At 39.9% G+C, this 27,481-nt stretch overlaps 1 protein-coding gene across 3 annotated transcripts in view; it reads left to right on the top strand.

Moving 5' to 3' along the window:
- The window catches only part of NAPB (NSF attachment protein beta), a 50,759-nt gene that overhangs the window by 7,482 nt on the left and 15,796 nt on the right, over nucleotides 1-27,481 (top strand). For 2 of the 3 annotated variants that reach the window (XM_050745498.1, XM_050745499.1), the window contains exons 2-6: nucleotides 11,781-11,860; nucleotides 16,424-16,540; nucleotides 18,420-18,466; nucleotides 18,605-18,682; nucleotides 27,332-27,387. In XM_050745498.1, the coding sequence (XP_050601455.1) occupies nucleotides 11,781-11,860; nucleotides 16,424-16,540; nucleotides 18,420-18,466; nucleotides 18,605-18,682; nucleotides 27,332-27,387 (378 nt within the window). Of the gene's footprint in view, nucleotides 1-11,780; nucleotides 11,861-16,423; nucleotides 16,541-18,419; nucleotides 18,467-18,604; nucleotides 18,683-27,331; nucleotides 27,388-27,481 lie in introns of those variants that run through there. The other variant, XM_050745501.1, reaches the window with a different exon arrangement.

The raw sequence follows: 27,481 nt of genomic DNA, 5'->3' as shown, positions 1-27,481 counted from the left end.
CCCCTTTACCCCCTCATTTTACTTAGTTATATCTCAATCTCTATTACCTTGTGTATATAAACAGCAGATTTAAATCTTAATTAATCATATGAATTAATGCTGAATAAGTATTTAAGCTAATCAAAATATTTTACTTAAAAATTTTTTAATATATTTTTCTATTTTTGTGAGTTATGGAGTCAAAGAAAATATATTGTCCAAATTGCGATATTTTTGATATATTAAGGAAATGGGTAAAGTCAGTACTTTCTTGAATTAAGGTATCTTTTTTCATGGTAAGGACATGTCTGTCAATTCCAGTTTTAGTCCGTGTTTTCATTATGCATTAGTGTTGTATTTTGAAGGCCTTTTTGAATATCTGTGAAGATAAACATTTTTCTCCTTAGAGTTATTATATGTTAATTAGTAAATACGAGGCCTTGTATTGTACTGTCCTTGCACTCCTGGAGTAAATCTCAGGATTGTAATATATTTTTAATTTTAGATTTATTTATTTATTTATTTATTTGCGACAGGGTCTCACTTTGTCGCCCAGGCTGGTGTGCTCATTACTCACTGCAACCTCCGCCTCCCAGGCTTAAGTGATCCTTCCACCTTAGCCTCCTGAGCAGCTGGGATTACAGGCACAGGCCACCATGCCCAGCTAATTTTTGTATTTTTATTAGATATGGGGTTTCACCATGTTGGCTAGGCTGGTTTCAAACTCCTGGGCTCGAATGGATCTGCCTGGTTCATCTCCCACAGGGCTGGGATTATAGGCGTGAGCCACTGTGCCCGGCCTAGATTCTATTTTTACATATATAATTTAGGATTATTTTATCTACAGTTCATTTGTATGTAGTCTTTATCAGCTTGAAGTATTGCTGTTGCAGGTGCCTCCCAAAAATAATTTGGATTTTTTCTTTTTTTTTTGGACTCCAGTCTTTGAAGGTTTAAGAATACACCACAGTGAAACCATTGGGGCTTTTGATGGGTATTTCTTTGCTAACTTTCTTGTTTTTGTCTCTGGAGTTTGTAATTAAATTTTCTTTCTCTACTGATGTCAATTTTGGTAAATTGTGTTTTCCTAGGAAATAATTCATTTTATCTAAGTTTTAAAAAATATATTTGCATTGTGCATAGTAGTCTTTTCTGACTTTTAAAAATGTTCTGTTTTAGTAATTTTCTTCTGTCACTTTATTTTTAAATTTGTGTTTTTTCCCTTTTTTCCTTGATTCTTTTTCCCTAAACAACGAATATTTTGATTGATTTGTTCTACTGGTTTTGTGTTTTCTGTCTTACTGACTTCTACTTTTATCTTTATTGCTTTCTTTGGCTTCTTTTGTTTTTCTCTCTGGTTCATTTTTCTAGGGAGGTGTTTTTTCACTGTTTTCATTATTTTATTTGTATGGATTCAAATATTCATGGCTATACTTTTGTTCTTAAAACTGCTTCAGTTGTATTTTATAGATCCTGTTATACAATATTTTTATCTTAGTTTGTTTCCCCTTTGTTCCAAGAGGTTTTTTTTAAGGGTTTTATTCCAGGTAGAAAGAATGGCCTTTCTTTGTATATTATTACTTAAACTTTTTTTTTTTTTCATTATAATCAGAGATTTTCTTTGCCACTTAATATGTTGTTGGTGTTCATGAATGGTCCAGGTACACAAATTTTTTTTAGACACGGAGTCTTGCTGTGTTTCCCAAGATGGTCTTGAACTCGTGGCCTCAAACAATCCTCCTGCTTTGGCCTCCCAGAGAGTGCTGGGATCATGGGCATGGGCCACCTGCACCCAGCCCCCATGTACACTTTGTTTTTTTGGAGACAGAGTCATGCTGTCACCCAGGCTGGAGTACAGTGGTGCAACTCACTGCAATCTCCGCCGCCCAGGTTCAAGCGATTCTCCTGCTTCAGCCTCCCCAGTAGCTAGGAATACAGGCATGTGCCACCCTACCTGGCTAATTTTTATATACTTACTAGAAATGGGGTTTCACTGTGTTGGCCAGGCTGGTCTCAAACTCCTGACCTCAAATGATCCAATTGCCTCGGCCTCCCGAAGTGCTGGGATTGTAATCCCCTGTGTATACTTTAGAAAGTGGATATTTTCTTGTCAAATTTTGATAGAGATCCCTCATGTCTAGTTATTGATTATATTGTCTGTGTCTTTCATGTCTGTATTTTTTGTTCACTTGATCTGTTTTGGACTTAGAGGGGCATATTAATATCTGCTTTCTTATAAGTGTATTTCTATCTTTTTTAACTTTTGCAATTTCTGCTTTATAAAGGGGGCTACTGTGTTTTTGGTGCATAGATTTTCACAACTAATATTATTATGAATTATATTTTTAGCATTATGAAGTGAGCTTCTTGAAGGCCTTTGAGCCCAAATTTTGTCTCATTGCAGGGTAGCAATCTCTATTTTCTTATTGCTTGTATTTGCATTCCTTAGGACTGTATTATGTAAGAGGATCATACATGCCGTCTGTTACCATGTGCCCTCTGCTGCCAGTTGTGGCTGTGTGACTGACTTCGACTGATAAAGTATGAGTGGAAGGCACTTGTGCCATGGCTTTTTCCTTCTGTAAGAAATTAAGAAGAGTATATATACCGGATAAGTGGTACATTCCACAGTAGAGAATGATGACACTTGGAGAAAGAGCCAGCAGTCACAGCCAGTCTGCAGTAACAAGTCAAGTGACTGAGAGAAGCCTTTGGGAGACATCAGGGTTATTTGCTGTTACGACAGCACTAACAAGAGCTGCTTGATTTGTTTGGTATACTTTTGACCATCTCTTTATTTTAAGCCTTTCGGAATTGGTATTTTAGTTGTGTTTCTTGTATTGAGCACAAAGTTGGGTTTTATTTTGTGAGCAGATCTGAAAATGACAAGTATATGATTGGTTCTTAACTGTCATACCACTATATGTACTGTATATTATATTTTCATTGTTATTTGTCTTCATGTCATCTCTTTTCTCTTTTTAGGAAGGTTTGTAATTTTGTTCTACTGGTTACCTTTATGCTATAAATGTTTTTAAATATCCTTAGCTCCTTTTCCGTACTTAGGTGCCTATTATTTTGTTTACTCTGGAAAACTCCTATTACCTATGTGCCTCTCAGTGAGCATTTTCTACATCTCTTGTTCTCTAATGTGCCTGTTTTTTTTTTTTTTAAGCTGTTTGTACTTTATCAGACATAGAAGTGTTTCCTTATTATTTTTCTACCCTTGTCCTCACATTTTGTCTTAGATATACAATACAACATATGTAGTGACACCACCACTCATTTCAACTATGTTTCCTAGTCATCTCTTAGTTATCCCTTGGGCCCTGGCTTACACTGGGGGTGCTTCATGGATGGCCTGATTGTATAATCCTTGGCTCACACTGTTTTCCCCCTTGAGTTTCCGGTAGAGGATTGTTCCACTGTTCTTTTGCTCTGTATATTGCTGTTGAAGTCTTAGCCTGATTTTCTTAGTTTTAGAAGTAACTTTGCCGTTTTATGTGGAAGCCCAGAAATGTTCTTCATTTATAAAATCTAGTCATCTTACTAGGATATGTTTCATAGTAGGCTATTCTGGGTCAGTTTTCCAAGTACATGTAGGCCTGTTCAGTATTTAGATTCATGCCTTTTGTTTCCAGAAAATTTTCTCAGATTGTGAAAGTGGGTTTTTTTCCTCCCTTCTTCAGGGACTCTAATTACATTGATATTGGCTCTTTGCCCATCCTGTATCACTTTTACTTAGATCCTTTTCTCTTCATTTTTGTTCTCTTGACTGTTTGCATAGTTTTCCTTATTGTCAGTAGAATCTGCTCTCCCCTTAGGTATGTTATAACAGAGATTTTATTTCCGAGATCATTTTGTCTTTTTATTTCTGTCCTTCTAGAATTTGAAACAAGAGTTCATCATCTTACTTTTTTTGTGTGTATTTCCATGATGAATTTTTAAATTTCTAACTTATGATGTACTTTCATATCTGTTTAATAATATTTCAGTCATATGGAATTGTTTTCCTGTGCCTTGTGATTGTTTTAGGGAACATATTTTAATTCTTGTTTCTTTTTTGTTTTGGGGTTGTTTTGGTATGACTCAATTTTATTTTAATATTTATTCCTTTTTTACAACTTTTATTTTAGATTCAGGGGGAACATGTGCAGGTTTGTTAACTGGGTAGGTATATTGTGTGATACTGAGGTTTAGGGTACAAATGATCCTGTCATGCAGATACTGAGCATAGTACCCAATAGTTTTTCAACTGTTTCTCCCCCCATGCCCCTCTAGAGTTCTCAGTGTCTACTGTTGCCATTTGTATGCCCATGGGTATCCAGTGTTTAGCTGCCACTTATAAGTTAAAACATGTGGTATTTGGTTTTCTATTCCTGCATTAATTCACTTAGGATCTTCTTTCTTATATAGTAGCTTCATATGGATGCTGTTTCTCCTTAATGTTTAGTGTAGAGAGTCACAGAGATTCTTGGACACACAATAGCATGTGTTTCTGTGACAGGAGATGAGGGGTTTGTGTGACTTCACGGGTTTCTTAGTTTAAATGCTGCCTTGTGTAGGTACAGTTAAATGCGGTTTCTTTAATGAATGGTGCTGTAGAGGGGTAGATAGAGGTTTGGCGTAACTTCTAATTTTGTGATACTCTTTTGTATCAAGAATGTATTTCCATCACTTGCCTTCTTTCCTTTCACTGCCAAGCCTCCATAGAGTTGCCCCCACCTTCTAAGTTGCCTTCTCCCAGAAACAGTATCTTCTGGAAACTGCTGCCTGTGGCAAAGCCCCTCTATTCGTTCCCGACTGCAGTGCTCTAACCTACCAGGTCTTCCACCTGGTCTGGGGTGTTTGCCTACCCTGGTAGGGCACTTCCTTGCTGAGAGTTCTTCCCTGGACAACAATTGCCAGGTTAAACTCCCCTCTCCTCCACAGATTCCCCTCTGACTGGCAGCAGAGGCAGTGTTGCTAGCTCTGGTAGTTTTGGATTTTTTATTTCCTCAATTATATTTAATGGAGGCTTGCTGAATACTGCCTCCTTTTGCTGTGGGCACGGATTATGGGTGGTTGTGTTTGCTTTTTGTTGATCTGTAAGGTTTTTGGAGGATGTGTGGATATATTTATCTGTAAGCAGCCACCATGATTTTTTGGGAATCACATGTCTCATCAATATTTTCTGAAGACTGAAATTCAGCTTAAATTTTTATAAAGACTGAAATTCAATTTAAAAACTGCTCTTGGTAAATTAGGTTGTGTAACAGTCATTTCTGAATTAATCTAGCAGTTACCATTATCTTAAGTATTTAAATATCTGTGTTTTGTTTTATTAATAGGTCCAGTCTATGCCTATTTCTTCTCTATAAAGATGACTACTCCCCATATAAAGTTGAGGCTTTAGAAAACTATTGTCAAAATAAAGTCTAACTAGCTTTCTTTGTTATACTTGTTCTCATAAGCTTTATTTCAGGAAATTGTGCTTAAACAGAAATACTTTGGTCACAGTCCTTAAATGTCTCTGATTATTTTCTCTGTTTGAGAATCTATGATTTTTGTCCTTAATTAAGCAGAAGCAAAGTGGAAAGTTCCTAGAAAATTGATTCCAAAAGTCCAAGGCCACCGAGACAGCGCTCCCCTTAGTGGTACAGTGCTAGCTGGCTTGGTGGAATTTCTCTTTCTCTCCAAGGCCAAGACAGGCCTGGCTGCTCCAGGGAACTGAAGGCTGGTAAATAAATGACAGTGTTCATTTGTAGGTAGTCTGACTCAAGCCCATGCCCTGGACCTTTCCACCATACCTTGGGCTTCTGCATTACCGATTTATAAAAGAACAGTGAAACATTTAGATGCTGCCTTTTGTTGTAAGAATTCAAATTAGCATTCTGAAGAGTATCTCCCTCCTACCTTTTTTTAAAAAATAGTTTTTAATTGACACATTGTATTGCACATATTGATGGGGTACAATTTGTTTTTTTGATATACGTCTGTGTTGTATAATGATCAAATGAAGATAGTTAGCATACTCATCACCTCATACATTTATCATTTCTTTTTGTTGAGAACGTGTGAAAATATCTCTTCCAGTTGTTTTATGTCCTCTTGGGGCCTCTGTATCTCCCCCACTGAAGAAATCTCTACTTTTGCATCACATAAAAGATTTGTACTGTTTTAAAATATATTAAGACCTGAAATAGAATAATTTTGGAAGGGTTAAGTTTATCAAGTTTTTAGAATCTGTGGAGATTCCAGAAGTGAAGCATCAGGTGGAAATAAATTGTTTATAGAGCCTATAATATCACAGAGTAGTTCTATATGGCAGAGGCACTTTTAGACAGATTTTGAATTTTCCTCTCTTCTGAATTTTTTCTACATTTGCTTATTATTTTGAGGCATACATGGGAAACCTTAAAACATTAATGTGGACAGTTTGTTCCATCCAGACACTAAGCAGTCAGCCTTGTTATTGTGGCAGGCCCTGTGCTGCTTCCTTTCCCCAGAGCATCAGTCTAGTGGCTAGGGAGATACTGCTGGTAAATAATGAGAAAAAAGCTATCCTGCTTTGTGGGGATCCCCCCAGGCTCCCCACACTGGGCAAGTCCCTTTTCAGTCTTTTGGGATGGCTTGAAACACCCCTTCATGGCATCCTGATGTTAGAGCTGAATTTTGCCTTTGGTTCTACATGCTTATCTTCATAGTACTGTCACTGTCACTTTTTGTGGTATTTCTACTCTAATATCTTGTGATTTTTAGAGGCAGCTTTATTTCTACCTCAGGAGTTGTCAGCCTTTTTCTTTGAGGTACATCTCATGATGTGTGTGTCATTAGTTCTCACAATTCTACGATATCTCCTTCCTCCCACCCACAGTTTTAAAAAAACTATGGTTGTCATAGTTTTACAATGCTCTGAAATAGTTATTATTCAGGATGGGGGAAATCAAGATTCTAGATTATTTGAAGATGAATTGGTTTTTATAGCTCTACTGTTCCCTGACTTCTGGTGGGACATTTGTGGCTTTGACCATGTTTCCTCAAGGGAACATGGGGAATTGATAGGCTTTTTCTCAGACCCTTCTAGCCATGAAGCTTGATATTCTTTCCTCAACGTTGTGACCTCTTTGTGGGCAAGAAGTTTATTTCCTTAGTGTTTTCTGGCACATATAGATCTCAGTAAATGTTTCCTGAGTCAGTATGGTCAAGAAGAAGAGAGTCTGCCTTGCCTCTGGAATGCAGGGGTGGTTCAGCTGCATGAACCACCAGGCAGCCAGGTGGCAGTGGTTTTGTGCTTGCTGGGCAGTGTTTTCTTTCACGGTGGGGAAAATGTTTTCTTCTTCCAAGTCAGATTCCTGTAATACAAAACAATAGTTAATTTAGCTCAGTTTAGCTTCTTAACGTCAATTGAGTGTCATGTATTTAACTTATGTCACTGTGTAATATGGATTCTTCACAGAATATTGTTTCCAAGGATCTTCTGCCTCACTGTGAGATCTCTGGATAACAGTTGTTACTTTGAATGCAAATTCTGAATACTTGTCCATAAAATTTACAAAAAATTAATTTTCATATAAAACAAAATAAGCATCAGGGGTAATTTCAAAAGTACATTTTTTCATGAAGTTTTAAAGTTATGGTCAGTTTATGACAAATGGATTTTTAAAGTGAGGCTACCTCTGGTGATTCTGTTTCAGGAGACAGGATCTCATGGTTTAGCAAGGTTCAAAGATCACTGAACTTTAAGTCAAGTGTCAGGTACACTACTGACCTTGGCTTAAATTTAATCCCTTGGATAAGCCATTGACCTCTATATACCATTTTCTTTTCGGTAAAATGGAGATAGTGTCTTTCATGGTTGTAATAATGAAAATGACATAACATATATGGAAGTATCTAGCATAAAACCTAGAATAATGTAGGAACTCTGTTAATTCTAGCTGTATCTGTCTCTGAAAATAAGTGGATAAAATACATTTTAATTAAGCTAGTTTTATTTAGAAACCTTTAATAAGAATGATTGAACTATAATTACAGTTCAAGATTCCCAGTACTCTTTAGAAAAACAAGACCCAGGAAAGTAGCAAGACTTTACGCCAAGGGAGGTATAGCTAAGGTTGAGAACGTTTTCATGTCAGGAATTTTCCATTTAGGAAACTTATTAGCTATTTTTCTTTTCTTTTTTTTTATTGTGTAGATTTGAAGTGGAGGGAAAGGGACGTGAAGGTGTGAGAGAAAGCTGTAGCTTACTCTGACACTTCATGTTTGGTATGGCTTGTTGCTATTCCATCTTTCACTGTGTAACATAGTCCCCAAAGGTTTTTGTTTGTTTTTTGATTTTTTTTTGGTGTGTGTTAGGGAAGAGGCTTTATTGAAATTTAATACACATACCATACAATTCACTGATTTAAAATGTACAATTCAGAGGTTTTTAGCATATTCACAGGGCTATGCAACCACCGCAGTTTTAGAACATCTTCATCACCCCAGAAAGAAACCCTGTACCATTTAGCTGTCATTTTCTCTCACCTCCCTGTTTTTCCCCAACACTCCCACCTCTAGATGTCTTTGTCTGCTTTGCCCTGCTGTAACACAATAACCTTGGCCTGGGTAATTTATAAAGAACAGAAATGTATTTCTCACAATTTTGGAGGCTGGAAAGTCTAAGATCAAGGCACCAGCGTCTGGTATCTGGTGAGGGCCTTCTTATTTTGTCTTCAAACGGTAGAAGAGAGAACCAGAGAAAATGGAACCTCCCTTTCACAAGCTCTTTTATTAGTGGCCTTAATAAATTCATGAGAGCAGAGCGCTCATGACCTGAACACCTCCCAGTAGGCCCTACCTCCCAACACTGTTGCATTGGGGATTAAATTTTAACTTAGTTTTGGAGGGGACAAAAACATTCACAACATAGCACTACCAACCACTGACCTGTTTTCTGTCTCTAAAAATTTGCCTACTGTAGACCTGTCATATAAATGGAATCATTGTGACTGCTCAACCATGGTGTAGTATGTATTGATACGTCATTTCTTTTTATTGCCCATTAATATTCCATTGTGTGTGTATACCACATTTTATTTATCTGTTAATCAGTTGATGGACTTTTGAGTTGTTTCCACTCTTTAGCTTTTTTTTGTTTCGAGATGGAGTCGCTCTGTCACCCAGGCTGGAGTACAGTGACACTATCTCTGCCTTCCAGGTTCAAGTGATTCTCCTGCCTCAGCCTCCCGTGTAGCTGGGACTGCAGGTGCCCGCCACCATGCCCAGCTAATTTTTGTATTTTTGCTAGAGATGGAGGTTTCACCAAGTTGGCCGGCCTGGTCTCGAACTCCTGCGCTGAAGTGATCCGCCCACCTCGGCCTCCCAAAGCACTGGGATTACAGGCATGAGCCACTGCGCCTGGCCACTTTTTAGCTATTATGATTAATGCTGCTGTGAACACTTGCATACAAGTTTTTGTGTGGATATGTGTCCGTCCTTCCTTCCATTCTCTCTTCTCTTTTCTCTCTTCTCTTCTCTTTTCTTTTCTTCCTTTCTCTCTTTTCTTTTCTTCTTGACAAAGTCTCGCTCTGTTGCCTAGACCGGTGGGCTGGAGTGCAGTGGTGCGATCTTGGATTACTGCAACCTCAGTCCCTCAAGTAGCTGGGACTATAGGCATGCGCCACCATGCTGGCTAATTGTTTTTGTATTTTTAGTGTAGATGGGGTTTCGCCATGTTGTCCAGGCTGGTCTCGAACTCCTGACCTCAGGTAATCCTCCCGCCTCGGCCTCCCAAAGTGCTGGGATTATAGGCGTGAGGCTCCTTGCCCTGACGGGAAGTATTCTGATTTCTGTTGGGTGTGTACCTAGGAATGGAATTGCTCGGTTATATGGTAACTTTAGGTTAACCTTTTGGGCAACTGCCAACCCATTTTCCAAAGTGGCTGCACCCTTTTATATTCCTCCCAGTCGTATATAAGATTTCTCCATGTCTTCCCTGACTCTTGTTATTTTCTGTCTTTTGACAGACAGTAGCCCATCCTAGTCATTCTAGCAGGAGCCACGTGGTATCACATATGTGGTTTTGATTTGCATTTATTCTAGATAACATGTTCCTTATGAGACATAACAATGTAATATTTGCAAAGGTTTTTATGCCTTCCATACATGGATCTAGATATGATAACCATTCTGATTGAGTACCTACTCTGGGTGAAGCTCTGCAGTGGCAGCTGTATATGGATTATTTCTTTTGATCCTCATAATAACTCCTAGGTATACATAATATTATCTTCAATTTACACATGTCAAAACTGAGGTGTGAAGGAGTTAAAGAACTAGTCCAGGGTCAAACTGTTGATAGTTAATGCCTAAGGTCTGAGTCACACCTGAGCCTTGCTGTATGCCCAGCCTCTGCTCTGCACTAGGACTTGTGTTGACACGGAGCTGCAAGCTCCTCTGCTGGAGCTTGGAGTTTATTGGAGTTCCTGGCACGTGTGTGTGCACTCTTTCATGTATATGTGTTCATACCAGGCCCAGCATCCAGTGTCAGCCTCGACCTGTCCTGTCTCTGAGTCCTTATGTCCACACCCCACTGAGTTCCTTGTTATGTGTACTGTACAGAGTCTACTGCGTCTCAGTTTTCCGCTGGTTATTTTATGATTGTATATAGACAAGATAAACGTCTTTCATGGAGGGACCTTAGCATAGTAAGAGCAAAGTTAACTCTTGGAGGATTACGGAGGATAATTTTGGCTTTTATGTGAAAAGAAATTTCCAAGTAGCTTAGAGCTGTCCCTCAGTGGAGTCAGCTGCTCGGTGAAGAACTTTGCAGAACTGTATATGTTCAAGCAACAGTGGAGGTACCCTTCTCTCAGGGTGTTGTAAAATGCATTTCTCAGGGTGTTGCAAAATGCATTTCTATACTGGGCTGGACCCTGAGGCCTCCTCCAGGTTAGAGAAGGACTTGCCCTTACCAGAGTTGACATCATACAGCTGTAGAATGTAGAAAGCCACTCTCTCATCTGATGTGGCTTCTGAATAAACATAATGCTGAACTCTTGGGAGATAACAGGGAAAAGATGTCTTTATCCTTCAAAATTTAATCTCCTTTGAAAAACCTACTTTTAACTACTCAGACTGATATAAAACTTCCAACTTTTATAGATGGGAAGGACTCTGATTAAAGATGTAATCAGAGTAACATCTTTAGTCTGTAACCCCTCTGGTTCTGGGGTCAGCCAGATCTGTGTTTGAGTCTTTTTTTTTTCTTTTTTTTTTTTTTTGTTGTTGTTGTTTTGAGACATAGTTTTGCTCTTGTTGCCCAGGCTGGAGTGCAGTGGTGCCATCTCAGCTCACTACAACCTCTGCCTCCCAGGTTCAAGCGGTTCTCCTGCCTCAGCCTCCTGAATAGCTGGGACTACAGGCGCCTGCCACCATGCCCAGCTACTTTTTGTATTTTTAGTAGAGGTGGGGTTTCACCATGTTGGCCAGGCTGGTTTTGAACCCCTGACCTCAGGTGATCCGCTCGCCTTGGCCTCCCAAAGTTCTGGGATTACAGGCATGAGCCATCATGCCTTGCCCTGTGTATGAGTCTTAATTCTGAGCTATCCTTTCCATGTCACCTCGGGCTAGTAACTTTACCACTTAACACCCCAGTTTCTCATTTGGAAAACAGATAGTAAGAGTAGTAAGAGTATCTCCTTTAAACAGAGGTTAAGATTCTGTAATGCTTGTCTGGCACATAGCAAGTACATACTAAATGTTTATCATTTGAGGGAGGGAGAATTAGAGATGTGGATGGTTGTTAAAATGTAACCTATTTTTTAACTTTTTCTCAGAGGAAACACAAGAATAGAAGAGGCTTGTGAAATGTATACCAGAGCTGCAAATATGTTCAAGATGGCTAAAAATTGGAGTGGTATGTACAAAGAATTTGTTTGTTTTTTAGGCAAATGGTTTAAAATCACTTTGAAGGAAGAAATGACTGTTTTCCCTTAATGAGCAAGACTATTGACCCCAGAGACAGGTGTCAGTGCTGAATAACTGGCCTGGCTGCTGCTGACATGGAGACTGAAGGGGTGTGCTCTAAGTGAATGAAGCTGGAAAGCCTGGCTTAAGTTCAAGCACAGGGACAGTGTCTGTCTTAGTTTCCATACTTCTTAATACAGTAGGCATGTGGTAACTTGGTAACTAAAAATAGTTAAAATTACTTGGAATTAGAGTAATCTTTGTTTCTTACTAATATGCTTAAATAAATACAGTGCTATAAGGAATGAAAGTTGGAATAAAAGTCATTAAAACTAGTGGGATAAAGAGAAATGCCTGGTTTTCTTTACCTGAACATTGGTTGAGAATGACCATTCTCTGCTACACAATAACTGATTGTGATTCCACTGAGAACTATGACAGTGTGGTTTGGGGAGAGGGGGATGAATTTACCTTAACCTCAAGAGACTCATGGTTATTTTTTAAAGTAATGCTTTCTACCCAGTGAGACCGGGCATAACAAAATTCACAGGATTATTGTTTTCATTGGTCTGAGATGAGATGGCTCTTTCAGAGAAATTCATCCCTCTCTCTTCAGCGAAAGAGATCTTTCATGCCTTAGTGATGGGATATTTCTATAGTGAAAATGGAGACTAGCGTTGACCAGAGCAGGGGACGTGGGTGTTGAGCTCTGGCTCACAGCTGCTGTGGGATTGGAAGTGGGACTCTTGCCCTCTACAAGCTGTTTCAAGGCAGATACTTTAAAATCATTTCAAAGGAGAAAAATGCTTTTGAACTAGTTGAATCTAAAAGGTAAGATCTTTATAAGAAGTTTAGTTTTAGCTAAGGCTTTAGATATGCTATTTTTCAAAACACACTTATGCCTGAATTGTCTTGTGTTTTTAAAATGGAGGAAAAAACAGTTTGTTTCACATTTCATCTTTTGTTTTGTTCAGGTCTTGTAAGTAAAAAGTGATCTTACCTGAAGAGACTACTTATTTATTTATTTATTTATTTAAGACAAAGTCTCACTCTGTAGCCTAAGCTAGAGTGCAGTGGTACAATCTTGACTCACTGCAATCTCTGTCTCTGGGGCTCAAGTGATTCTTGTGCCTAAGCCTCCCGCGTAGCTGGGACTACAGGCACGTGCCACCACACCCAGGTAATTTTTTGTATTTTAGTAGAGACGGGGTTTCACCATGTTGCCCAGGGTGGTCTCGAACTCATGAGCTCAGGCCATCCATGCAAATAATTATTTGCATATAATAATTTGCATATAATAATTTAAGCGATTCTCCTGCCTCAGCCTCTGGAGTAGCTGGGATTACAGGCATGCGCCACCACGCCCAGCTAATTTTGTATTTTTAGTAGAGATGGGGTTTCTCCGTGTTGGCCAGACTGGTCTTGAACTCCTGACTTAGTGATCCACCCTAAGTGCTGGGATTACAGGCATGAGCCACTGTGCCCGGCCCAACACTTCCAAGTTTAGATAGACCGAGCTAGCATTTGCTATTAATGATTGGAATGAATAGTCAGAGTGAAAAAGTAAGCCAGCAGCTCGTTTTGGAATGTGGGAATGTGAAAATGTAAAATTAAAGCACTTACTATTGTCTGGAGAAATGGAGGTAGCCTAGAAGAGCCTGGGTGTTGTGGTATTACTGAGCAAGAAAAGGATGGACCATGACTGATTCTGGGACAGGAGACATAGATAAGTTACTAAAAATGAAATGCCAGCAGGAGAGCAAGGGTGTACGTTGTAAAAAAAATGATGGCATTTCAACATGCCAGACCGCAGGTGTGATCTAAGGCTAGATTTGCATATAATAATGAAAGTAGCCACTGTGTGTAATGTGAGTCAGGCCCTTCTAAGCACTTTACTTGTGAAATCCAAGCTATTACTACCTTCTTCTGAGGCAGAGCCCATCAAAGCTCCCACTTAGCCAGATATGTTACTGAGCTGCCACTTCATGGTTAAGTGCTGCCCCAAGTACCCCAGGTGCCTGGCCACTGCCCTGGTAGTGGCCTTTGCCCCTCCTGGATACCCACCAGCCTCTCATGATTCACCAGGGGCCAGCAGGGCTTCTTCAGTTCCAGCTCTAGCCCTGAGGCTGGCATCTACTCTGATTCTTCAGTGCCTTGCTTTCTTCCTGCTGCTATAACAAAATACCTTAGGGTAATTTATAAAGAAAACGAATGTATTATTCAGAGTTCTGGAGGCTGGATAGTTTAAGATCAGGGTGCCAGCAGATCCCGTGTTTGGTGAGGAATGTTCTCAGCTTCCACGATGGTACCTTCTTGCTGTGTCCCCATGTGGTGGAAGGAGCATGGCAGCTCTCTTCAACCTCTTTTATAAGGGCACTCGTCCCATTTATGAGGGTGGCGCTCTCATGACTTCGTCACTCCCCCAAAGGCCCCACCTCGTAACACTGTCAAATTGGATATCAGGCTCCAGTAATACAAATTTTGGGGGGATATCACCATTCAGATCATAGCACTACCCATGTCATGCTGGTGGCTACATATTTTTCAAAGATGCCTGGGTACTCTTTTAATCAGAAACTGAGATACAGAGCAAGAATTGAACCTGGGCAGGTGGGCTCCAGAGTTTGTACTGTCCCTTTGCCCTCAGGTTCAGAAACCCACGTGAGAATTGTGCATTTCCTCTGGGGAGAGGGAGTTGGAACAAGAGATGCAACTGAAGCTTTAGCAGAATTGGATGTTTATGGCCAGGTATAATCACCTGTAATCCCAGCACTTTGGGAGGCCGAGGCTGGAGGATTGCTTGAGCCCAGAAGTTCAAGACCAGCGTGGGCAACATAGTGAGAACCTGTCTCTACAAATTTTTTTTTTTTTTTTTTTTTTTTTTTTGAGACAGAGTCTTGCTCTGTCATCCAGGCTGGAGTGGAGTGGCACAATCTCGGCTCACTGCAACTTCCGCCTCCCAGATTCAAGCAGTTGTCCTGCCTCAGCCTCCAACATAGCTGGGATTACAGGCACCTGCCACCGTGCCCAGCTAAGTTTTTTGTATTTTTAGTAGAGATGGGCTTTTGCCACATGACATCAGGTGATCCACCTGCCTCAGCCTCCCAAAGTGCTGGGATTACAGGCTTGAGCCACCAAACCTGGCCAAAAATTTATTTTAAAAAATTAAAAATAAAAAAAGCCAGGTGTGGTGGCACACGCTTGTGTCCCCAGCTACTCGGGAGGCTGAGGTAGGAGGATCTCTTGATCCTGGGAGGTAGAGGTTGCAGTGAGCTGTGATCACGCCACTGCATTGCAGCCTGGGTGACAGATTGAGACCCTGTCTCGAACAAAAGAAAAGAATTGTACTTTTTTTCCTCACAAAAAAATTTATAGCAAATGTTTAATATCGGCAGTGAGTACTGCTTTATGATAATTTTTTTAGAAACCTAAAGGCTTTGTGATATTCTTAACCATGCTTTTCGTGGTAGATCAGATTCTTTCCTTTCCATTTCTACTGTACTGACTTCCCCAATGTGACTCATTTTTCGGAGACACTCTGCCGTGTTGCTTCTCTGAACTCAGGAAGTTTCCCTTGTTGATGTTTAAACCCTCTCAGAAGTGGCCTGATGCAGCTTCAGCCTTGATTTCCACTGCCCTCCTCCAGTCATGGCAGGCTTGTCACTGGCCTCCACTTCCAGCCCTTTCTTACCTGCAAGCATTTCTTCAGTGTTCATGTGACTCCTCTGCTAGCGATTCCTTCCCTCTTTCTTTTCCAGCACTCCAGAATCCATGGTCCCTGATCCAAAACCTTTTCTGAAAAAGATTAGGTCGTGTACCTTGTATGTTGTGCATGTCCCAGTTGGAGACCTGGGCAGTACCCCACAACCAGATCCATCAGTGATTCTGCAGGGAAATGTGTAAATTTTCACACTAAATGGGGTAAAATAGATTAAACCTCATATAAATTTCAGTCAGATTTTGCTATAAACTAAAGAAAAAAAATTGGATTTTTAGACTTTTATGAATTTCAAAATTATAGGCCTGATTTTCACTCTTTAGGAAACTTACTTTATCCACGAAGCCCTTCATTAGCAGTTTCTTCCACTCTGACAGCTAAGTCTAGAAGACACTAAGAAAAGTGAGCAAATATCTTTGAGTTTAGTGTTTTACCTTTCTTTAATCATTTGTGGCTTGAAGCCCTTAGCTGGTGTTTATTATGTGTTAGTGGAATTGAATTCAGTAGCCCAAGACTTGGCTTTTGGTATTGAATGGTCAGATCAGGGAATGGTGGCTTAGTGCCCAGGGACACTTGGAAAGTCTGCTGGGGCTGAGGTGGAGAAGCTTTCATTGCTGTTTGACTTGATTCTGGTTATTTTTATATTTGCCCGAGGTGCACTGGACCACATGGATTTTTGCTTCTGACTAGAATGCTTCTTTTCAGTGGAATATAATAGGGAGGTCCACTACTTAGAGCATGGGTTGCTCTGGGGGGGACTTATTCCTCTGTGTTTAATTGTAGTGTCTTCTTCAGCTGCAGGAAACGCATTTTGTCAGGCAGCCAAGCTCCACATGCAGCTTCAGAGCAAACATGACTCCGCTACCAGCTTTGTGGATGCTGGAAATGCTTACAAAAAGGCAGATCCCCAAGGTAAGGCAGCCAGGCGCGTAGCATGCGTATCTTTGTGTGTAACTAACCAGTCAGTACTTCCCTCAACGTTAAGGTCACTGTTGGTGTCCTTTCGAGTCCTGGTAAAAAGGAATTTTTGTATTTTGGAATAATAGATAAATTTTGATAACCTTAGGGATTTTTATTTTTTAATCATTTGGGGGCTTTTATGAGGAGAAAATATGTTAAATTTATACTGGCTGTTTAGTTTATAGCATCATTTAATTAAACTCCATTTATACTGCATTTTAGAGAATTTTTTGGAAATAACTTTGATTTTACATAAGACTTCTTACATCTTAATTTTGTGAAAATGTATATTGTTCATAAAAGGAAACTCTTATGTTCCCTTACTCCTAAATACCTAAGGAGTTTTCAGATCCAGTTAATGGGAAATTGTAATATTCAATCATTAAAAAGTCTTATTCATACAGTATCCATTTGGTTTTTAAAAAGTGTTTTTCAAAGTATTTGTTTTGAGGAAAGAATGCAATTGGATATTTAATGTGATAAAATTTTGCAAAGGTTATTTCTTTTTAGTTAGAAGAGTGTAATTAAAAGTATTTCTTCCCTTCCACCCATGTGCATGGCAGAAATTTTGTGTTTTTCCTTTTTCTTTTAGCAGTCCATTTTCTTTAACACCAAATCCCAAATTTTGAGAATAAATATGTCATAAAGAAATAGGGTATCTTCACGACCTTTTGTATAAGGATTAATCACAGTTTATTTCCCAAAGTGAAAAACTCATAGGTTAAATGAGCTGTTAGAGTAGTAAAATTGTAATGCATCAGTACTTTAGAATATGGTGCAGGGATTAAAATCCCTGGTTTCAGAGAATCTTCAGTGACCTGGTAAATGTTTACATGGCAATTAAAGAAGCACATGAGATTGAATGTTGTATAATCTCATTTTTAGAAAAAAATTTGTGCGTATAGAAATGTGTTTAATAAACAAAGGAAAAGTACATCTGAATACTAACAGCGGATTTGAGTGGGATTATAGATAGATAATTTTTCTCTTTATATTCTGTATTTCTAAAGGTATAACAGGGATCCACATTTTTTATGTAGTTTAGAGGGAAATTGTTTCAATTTTTGTTTATCTGCTTACCTTTCTAATTTTGTAGTCAGGCCGTTCTACTTTGCTGCCTCTTTAAACCAAAAGTAATAAACTTGGAGCTTATTATATGCCAGCATTATAAACACCATCATTTTATGATAGGGAAAATTTTTTGGCTTACTTTTTAAGAAAATTAGTATAATTTATTAGCATTATTATTTATTAGATTTGTTGCTTCATTTTGTTAGTATGCTACAATTTAGCATCTTTGAACATTATACAGAATGTTGACTTTGCTTAAGGGTTGTTTGAATAGGCATTTCAAAGTGCTTTTGCTTTTGGCTGCATGGAGAGTAGAATCTATTGAGGTGATCGTCCTTGTGATGTGGTGCCATATTCTAAAATTAATATATATGCATGGTATTAATGAGGAATATGTTTGCATTCATATTTAGCAGATATAATTTATCAGTGTTGGTGACAACCTCCATGGTTTTATTTTTTTAATAATACAGTCTTTTGCCTGGATGGAGTCCTCACGTTAAGGTTAAGAGTAACTAAGACAATGTTACTCCAGCTACAGTTCCCTAAATTATACTGTAGCTGCTGGGAACAAAGCCATGCTGATGAATCTGGACTTGTGCATGATTTTTGTTTGCTTCTCACCAACTACCCTGCCCACCCTCCACTCCAAAATTATACCTCATTAACGTTCTAATAACAGCCAAGAAGACAGCCTCACCTGAACCCTCTTTGACTGAATGGATTTTTTCGTTGTTTTTCTTAAATGCCTACGCTTCAGAGGCTATCAACTGCTTAAATGCAGCCATCGACATTTACACAGACATGGTAAGACATTGCATTGCTTGAGTGGCTGTGGGGTGGAGTCTTGAGATGGCTTGGAGTGCTCTCTCTCTTTTTTATGTTCCCAAACTGGCATTCAGATAGGAAAATGGATGTGTGACTGTTTCTTATTTTTTCCCCTAGGGAAGGTTTACAATTGCAGCCAAGCACCACATTACTATTGCAGAGATCTATGAGACTGAACTTGTAGACATTGAGAAGGTAAGCAGTGGGCACACTTCCTCAGATGTGAAGCAGGCAGATAAGCTGACTCAAAGAACTCTCTTGTCCTCAGTTTGAGAGTGATCATAGGTATAGAGTGATCATAGATGGCCTTGCCTGGAGACTTTTAGGGTCTAGCTGGCTGAAGTAGTGGGCTTTTTTCCTGGAGTTGGCATCTAAGACATGAGAGCTGGTTAAGATTTACAGAAATCACCTGTTTTTTCCACTCTCTCTGATTCACGTCAGAACATTAGCATTGCCAAAAGAACCTTCGGCTGTATTGCTTAGTACTCTAAGGCCCAGTGAAGAAAGCGTAAGAGGTGACCTCTCTACATTCAGTCAGCATCACAGCTTTAAGTATCTGTATGCCAGTGACTCACAAATCTGACTGCAGCTCAGACCTCTCTCCAAATGCTAGATTCCTGTATCCACCTGCCTGCTGACCTCTCCACTTTGTCCAGCAGTCATCTCTAACCTGTCTGGGACTGGATTCCCATCTCAGACGCCCTGTCCCCAACCCAGTGTTCCCCTCTAAACTACAGGCTTCCTTGCCTTTTCTCTTTCTCTACAACCTGTGAGCAGTTTTTGTGAGCAGGGTCCTTCCTGCTCCCAAGTCTCAGCACAACTCACTACCTTGTCTCCCAGCTCGCACTTGATCACTGCAGGATCCTTCAAACTGGTCTCCTTGCTTCTGCTCCCCCTGCCTTGCCAACCCCACATCCCCTTGCCACAGAGTAGCCAGAGTGAACCTTCTAGGCATTGCATCATATTCTGTTTCTCCACTGCTCACAGCCTTTCATTAGCCCCCTTTCACTAAGAGGAACAGCTGGAGCTGTGCGGAGCCTTCATGGCTGCACTGAATTGCTTCCTCCCAGCCCCACACTCCCCATGTACCTGTGTGGCCTGGCCTCTCCTCTTTTCTTTTACTCCCCTCCTCTTGCATACCCTGCACAGCCACCCACCCTGGCCTCCTTGCTGTTCCACACACGTGCCATATGAGCACTCCTGCCTCAGGACCTTTGTACCCGAGATTTCCTCTGTCTGCAAAGCTCTTCCCCAGATGTCCACGTGGCTGACTCCTCACATCTTTCAAGTCCACATGGCTAACTTCTCCATGCCCTTCCATTTTTGCTCATTTATTACCTTTTCCATGAGGCCTATTATGACCCCCTAGTTAATTTAGCCCCCCAGGAAGGCATAGCAGATCCCCACACACCTCACTTAACTTCTTGTATTGCTGAGCAGATATCACCTTACAACATGCCCTCTCATATGCGTGCTCATCATTCTCATATTGGTTGTCTCCCTTCCTCTGCCAGAATAGGCACACATGTCAGCAGAGAGCTTTGTCTCTGCTTTACTGATGTGTCCCAAGAGCTCTGGGACCTAGCGGGGTCTAAATATTTGCTAAATAAACAAATGCTACCCCTACCTCCACCATACCAAATGGAGTCTTCTTGGTCTGGGGAAAGATCTGCTAGGCAGTACTAAAATTGGACTGGCATTGTTAACATTCACTCTTTTGACTGTGTGACCTCCACCTGTTATTCAGCACAAAATTTGATCATATTTGTTACAATTTATTATTTGACGTCTTTTTTTTTTTTCTTTTCATAATTGCCATACTTTTCTGAGGATACTCCCTGATCTTGATCAAGTCAGGGCCACCCTGTGCATTGACATGTGCATGTGAACCTTCTCTCTGGAAGGTTATCTGTGGATCCTGGAGGAAGGTGATGGAGCTGGACCTGAACCTCCTTTGTTCCCTGGTGTGGAATTGATGATGGAACGAGAGGGAGATGGGTCTGGTGTGGCTGGGGTATTTATTTGGTCAGGGTGTCTGCGATGGCCACAGTATCTTTATTTAGGTTTGAGTGAGTCTTGTGGGGATGAGCACTGTGCACAGAGCATCTTTGCCAGCAGAGGCTCCTGTTCCAGCTTCCTCTTTCACAGTGGTGAGAAGGGCACTCTGGGGTAGGAGCCTGTAGTGCTGTGTCATTTCTGCTGCCCAGGCATGGTCTCCAACACATGGGTCTCCATAAACTTGAGAGCAGATAAAATGAAATGTGACATACTCTTTTTTCCTCTTGAAAAAAGAAAAAAAAAAAAAAAGGCCAGGTACAGTGTGATGCCTGTAATCCTACCACTTTGGGAGGCCAAGGCAGGAGGATCTCTTGAGCCTAGGAGTTCAAGACCAGCCTCGGCAACATGAGAAATCCTCGTTTTTACAGAAAATCCAAAAAAAAAACTAGCCAGGAATGGGGGTGTGTGCCTATAGTCCCAACTACTTGGGAGGCTGAGGTTGGAGGATCTCTTAAGCCCAGGAGGCGGAGGTTGCAATGAGCCAAGATGGCACTGCTACACTCCAGCCTGGGCAACAGAGTGAGACTCCATCTCAAAAAAAAAAAAAAAAAAAAAATACCCAACAAAAGCAATTTAAGAATATTACTGAACACATTTGCACACACATACAACACACACACACACACACACACGTGCAGGCACAGGGTTAGGTTGTTACGGTCCCTAATGTTTAAGCTCCTGAGTTGTTTAGAAACATCATTACCTGGCCAGGCGCGGTAGTTCACACCTGTAATCCCAGTATTTTGGGAGGCCAAGGTGGGAGGATCGCTTGAACCCAGGAGTTGAGCAACATAGTGAGACCTCCTCTTAAAAAATAATAAAAGGAAGTATTATTACCTTCTCTTCCCTGGTTGGACTCACCAGATTGTGGTTGGTGGATTGTGAAATTAATGTTTGAAAAATCAGTTACACCCAAGGTACCTTATATCTGGCTTGTTACAGATCACTTTCTTCTCATTTAGCACTCCTACCCAATGTCCCTTCTCTGATTTTAGATCATTCACAGATTTTAGTTAGTGGACAGTGAAGTGTGTAGTTTCATAGCTTCATATTACCTCTTTTTTTGAGATAGAGTCTATTAGTAGCTGATAAGTCAAGCAGATGTAACATACCTAATACAAATAAAAATCTTGTGAAACCTTAAAAATATGTATAACATGTTTTGGGGTTTTCTAGAATTTTTTAATGTTTAAGTTCAGGGCTGCATGTGAAGATTTGTTATACAGGTAAACTTGTGTCACGGGGGTTTGTTGTACAGATTATTTCATCATCCAGGTATTTTGCCCAGTGCCCAGTAGTTAACCTTTTCTGTTCCTTTCCCTCCTCCCACCCTCCACCCTCAAGTAGACCCCAGTGTCTGTTGTTTCCAGTGTCTGTGTTCATGTATTCTCATCATTGAGCTCCCACTTATAAGTAAGAACATGCAGTATTTGGTTTTCTGTTCTTACATTAACTTGCTGAGGATAATAACGTCCAGATCCATCTGTGTTTTTGCATAAGACATGATCTTGTTCTTTTTTATGGCTTCATAGTATTCTGTGTTGTATACATACCACATTTTCTTTATCCAGTCCACCATTGATGGGCATTTAGGTTGATTCCTTGTCTTTGTTGTTGCGAATAGTGCTGCAGTGAACTTTTCACGTGCATGTGTCTTTATGGTGGAATGGTTTATATTACTGTGGCTGTATACCCAGTAATGGGGTTGCTGGGTTGAATGGTAGTTCTGCTTTCAACTCTCTTAGGAATCGTCATATGCTTTCCACAATGGTTGAACTAATTTACACTCTCACCAACAGTGTATAAGTGTCTCCACAACCCCACCAGCATTCGTTGTTTTTTGACTTTTAATAATAGCCATTCTGACTGGTGTGAGATGGTGTCTCATTGTACTTTTGATTTGAATTTCTCTAATGATGAGTGATATTGATCTTTAAAAAATGCTTGTTGGCTGCATATATGTCTTTTGAAAAGTATCTCTTCATGTCCTTTGCCCACTTTTTAATGGAGTTGTTTTTCTCTTGCAAATTTGTTTAAGTTCCTTATAGATGCTGGATATTAGATCTTTGTCAGATGCATAGTTTTCAAGTATTTCCTTCCATCCTGTAGGTTGTCTGTTTACTTTGTTGATAGTTTCTTTTTCTGTGCAGAAGCTCTGAAGTTTCATGTGTCAATTTTTGCTTTTGTTCCAATTGCTTTTGGTGTCTTTGTCATGAAATATTTGCCTGTTCCAATGTCCACGATGGTATTGCCTAGGTTGTCTTCCAGGATTTTTATGGTTTTAGGTTTTACATTTAAGTCTTTAATCCATCTTGAGTTTATTTTTATATATGGTGTAAGGGAGGGGCCCAGCTTCAATCTTCTGCATGTGGCTAGCCAGTTACCCCAGCGGCATTTATTGAATAAGGAGTCTTTTCTCCATTGCCTGTTTTTGTCAGCTTTGTTGAAGATGAGATAGCTGTAGGTGTGTGGCCTTATTTCTGGGCTCTCTATGCTGTTCCATTGGTCTGTGTGTCTGTTTGCGTACCAGTACCATGTTGCTTTGGTTACTGTAGCCCTGTAGTGTAGTTTGAAGTGGGGTAACATGATGTCTCTAGCTTTGTTCTTTTTGCTTAGGATTGTCTTGACTATTCAGGCTATTTTTTGATTCCATATGTGATTTTGATTCCAGCTTTAAAATAGGGTTGCCTAGTTCTGTGAAGAATGTCGTTGGTAGTTTGACAGGAATAGCATTGAATCTAAATTGCTTTGCGTGGTATGACCATTTTAGTGATACTGATTCTTCCTATCCATGAACATGGGATGTTTTTCCATTTGCTTGTGTCTTCTTTGATTTTTTTGAGCAGTGTTTTGTAATTCTCATTGTAGAGATCGTTCATCTTCCTGCATTGCTTCTTTTACTTCATGAAGTAAAACACTGAACCACGTAATAAATGGGTCCTTTTTAGATGGTTTTTAAAAATGATCTACAGGAAATATAATTCAATTCTATTTTCATCCTCTGGAGAGCCTTGTTTAATACTGTTTGTTACAGCATAGAATAGGTGTATATGGCAGATTTATGTTAGGTCTCCTCTAGGGGCATTTGTTCTAAAAGAATTGATCCCATTTTAAAGCTACTTAAGGGTATTTCACCTACACAGTGGACTCTTAAGCCTGGAAATTGCATTTGCTTTATGGCATCATTGATGCAGTCATAAGGCCCTTGTTTCTCATTCCAGAATTCCATGTATCATGACACTCATCCAGGTGCCCCAAGCAGAAATGTTGTGACTTCCTTGGCCCTCTACTTAAACAACAGGATAACCAGCGGGTCTTAAATTTCTGGATTTATCGTTACGTGTGCTGTTGTTATTGGTGGCTGTGTTCTGCTTTTGACATTTATTATAGTCCTTGGGATTATCAGATATCTAGGTAGGCTGATTTCTGGTGTGTAAGGATCTGCTTGTATCTGATAAATTTCACTACATGTTAAAATTCCAAACTAGATGTGAACATTTAGAGATAGCCTGTGGCCAGTCTCTTCTCTGAAACTTCTCTGTTAAACCAGTGAATTGTGCTTTTTTTTCAAGTACAATCTGTCACAACTTGGGAAAACCATGGAATTTAATGATTGGTTTAATTAGCATTATTAAAAACCAACTTGAAATTTTTTCTTTCGCTGTGATAAATGTAACTGTAATTTACATCTCTAAAATTCTAACGAGCCAGTGCCATTATTGGTAAAGTGTTAAGTTACACCAAATTGTCAACATCTAGCCTTTTCTTTTTTAACCTCCAAAGCAGCAGTTACATATGGTTTAACCCAACCCTATTTATTCATTGAGTTCTGGTGCTGTAAGAATTAGGAAGATATGTAGTTATACTCTATCTGTCCTGAAAAAGAGGTTATATAATCCAGTACTCTTCACAGACAGATTTGGTCAGGTTTATCATGATTTGCCCAGTTTATTTTGATGGGAAATGGTGCTAAACACTAGAGAATGAGGCCAGTTGAAAGGAGGTTATTGATTAATCATAAATTCGCTGACAACCTTTTATTTCATGAGTATTTCACATAATCATGATACTGGCAATAGTTTAATAGGCAGCTTTCATTTGTGATGCACTTTGCCTTCATTCACTTAGCATCTGTTACCAAGCACCCAGTTTGTAAACAGGCATCATGCTAGGCTCAGGACTGTGATGGTGAGCCAAACAGGTGTTCCAAAGAAGTATTTTCTTCCAGACTACTTCTGTATGTTACTAAGTATTTGCAAAAAGAGGACCATAGTATACCTATTCTTTTATAGCTGCATTTTTCAATTCAGTATTCTGTGAAGGCCAGGCATGATGGTCCATGCCTGTAATCTCAGCATTTGGGAGGCCAAGATGGGAGGATTGCTTGAGTCCTGGAGTTTGAGACCAGCCTGGGCAACATGAAAAGACCTCATTTGTATGAAAAATTAAAAAATTAGCTGGGCATGGTGGCACATGCCTGTAGTCTCAGCTACTCGGAAGGCTGAGGTGGGAGGATCACTTGAGCCCAGGAGGTTGAGGCTACAGTGAGCTGTGTTCATGCCACTCCAGCCTGTCCAACCTGGACAACAGAATGAGACCCTGTCTCAAAAAAAAAAAAAAAAAAAAAAAAAAAAAAAAAAAGCCTTTTCAGGTATCCCATTATATGTAACCACTTAATTTTTTTTTTCAACTTTTCTTCTACTGTAAATAATGTTCAAAATATGTGTTTTGGGGGAGCATATTAGGTTATGCTAAAGGACTGAAATCATGGACCCAAAATGTAATCATATAAACACAGTATAAGTGTCTGTTTTTCACAGAACTGTTCAATGTGAATGTTTGAGGCAGGGTTCCTCTGTAGTCCTGAGAGGCTAATACTGGCTCTGCCACTTCTAGCTTATGGCCTTCTGGTAGCTCAGTTTCTGCTCTTGGTCATCACCACCACCATCTGTAGGGAGTTGGGGGCCTGGGGCTTGATGGGCCAGGTCTAAGTACTTTTCTAACTTTAACATAGTTCCATGGCCTGTTTTGTTTTATTTGTTTTCTTGTCCCTGCGGCTCTCTTCTAACTCACTAGGAGCTGCCTTGAAGCCACTGAACTAATGGGCTTGGGCAGAAAGGCAGCACCTTTACTCTGATTTTCAAAGACTGCTAGCTCCCTCATTTGCATTTACTGGGAAACCTTTGTAATTCAAGCAGCCTGCAAACCCACCACCTGCTTCTGCATGTTTGCATGCTAAAAATGATTTTTACAGTTTTTAATCCTTGAGAGAAAAAAGCATTTGCTACATGTAAAAATTATATGAAATTAGAAATTTCATTGTTCATAAATACAGTTTTATTGGAACACAACCACACTTATTCATTTATATCTTGTCTATGACTGCTTTTATGCTACCACAAGAGAGCTGAGTAGTTGTGGCAAAGATGCACAAAACCTAAAATATTTCTTGTCTGATCTTGTTAGAGAAAAACTTGGCTAGAGCCCTGGTTTAAAGAACTGCTTATACTTACCTCTCATTATCTGGGATATAGAAGGTTTTTTCAATCTTATGAGAGCCTTATTTCTAAGATTGTCTACAATTGTCTACAAACCAGCTGATTCTTTGCAGAGTTCAGCTCTCACAAAACTGTGCTAACAGCAGCAGCACACACTATCTTCTGGCTTTTCTCAGCCATTTTGCTTAGTTTTGGACTCTGGTAGACACCTATTTTTTTGTTTGTTTGTTTTGAGACAGAGTTTCACTCTTGTTGCCCAGGCTGGAGTGCAATGGTGCGATCTCAGCTCACTGCAACCTCTGCCTCCCAGGTTCAAGCAGTTCTCCTGTCTCAGCCTCCCAAGCAGCTGGGATTACAGGTGCCTGCCCCATGCCCGGCTAATTTTTGTATTTTTTTAGTAGAGATAGGGTTTCACCATGTTGGCCAGGCTGGTCCTGAACTCCTGACCTCAGGTACTCCACCTGCCTTGGCCTCCAAAAGTGCTGGGATTATACACATGAGCCACCGCACCTGGCCGACACCAGTTCTTTTTTCTGAGTTGTCACATGCTTGATTTCACTAACTTTCATCACAGCATGACAGGGACTTCTAGCTTTCTGGCCTGTGATCTCTTTTTCCTCTCCACTTGATGCCATATATTTTTAGATTGACAGCAACATCCTTATTCTAGGTGACACTTAAGGTATTAGTGGGTGTAGTCTGTGCTGCACGTCATAGACCTAAAGTGTAATTAGGGCTTCATACCTCTCTAACAATCCAGTGTGGCTACTAAGGGTTTGACAGTGGTAGAGACACTGGGGTTGGAGGTACATTGTGTCCTTTGTAGTTATTTAGGAATCTGCCTGACAGTTACTGCCATTTTGGGTGTCTAGCTTTACAGTGTCACTCTGAACTTGGTCATAGCCATCCTAGCTCATGGGAAGTGGAAGGTCTGGAGAAGGATGCAAAGTGAGATATATGGCCCAAGCCTGGGAATGGCCCCCAGCATGTCTGTTTACATTCCACTGGAGAGAACTAGTCACAGGCTGCCCCTCACTATAGAGGAAGCTGAGGAAGTAGTGTAGCTGGGCATATGCCATGTGGGGAGGGAGAAACAGATTTTGATGGTCAGCAAGCATTCTGCTTCCAGAGGTGCATACTTTCTTGTATTTCCTAAAGAAATAGGCCGAGTTGTGAAAAGTTTGCTGGTAGAGTAGGTTTATTTATAAAAAAAATACCTATGCAAATGTGGCTTTAAAATGCAACTCTCCAAATAAATTGTGTGTGAATAAAATATGTATGTTTTCAGGCTATTGCACATTATGAACAATCTGCTGATTATTACAAAGGAGAAGAATCCAATAGGCAAGTATTACTTTTCTTAATATAATTTAATGGGTTTTATTATGTGTGATAAAAAAAAATACTTCTTTTTATACTCTGTGAGTGTATTTGACTA

The sequence above is a fragment of the Macaca thibetana genome, chromosome 10, assembly GCF_024542745.1.
Source record: "Macaca thibetana thibetana isolate TM-01 chromosome 10, ASM2454274v1, whole genome shotgun sequence".
Taxonomy (NCBI): Eukaryota; Metazoa; Chordata; class Mammalia; order Primates; family Cercopithecidae; genus Macaca; species Macaca thibetana.
The sequence above is the reverse complement of the archived record's forward strand: the minus strand, read 5'-3'. Positions and strand labels throughout refer to the sequence as shown.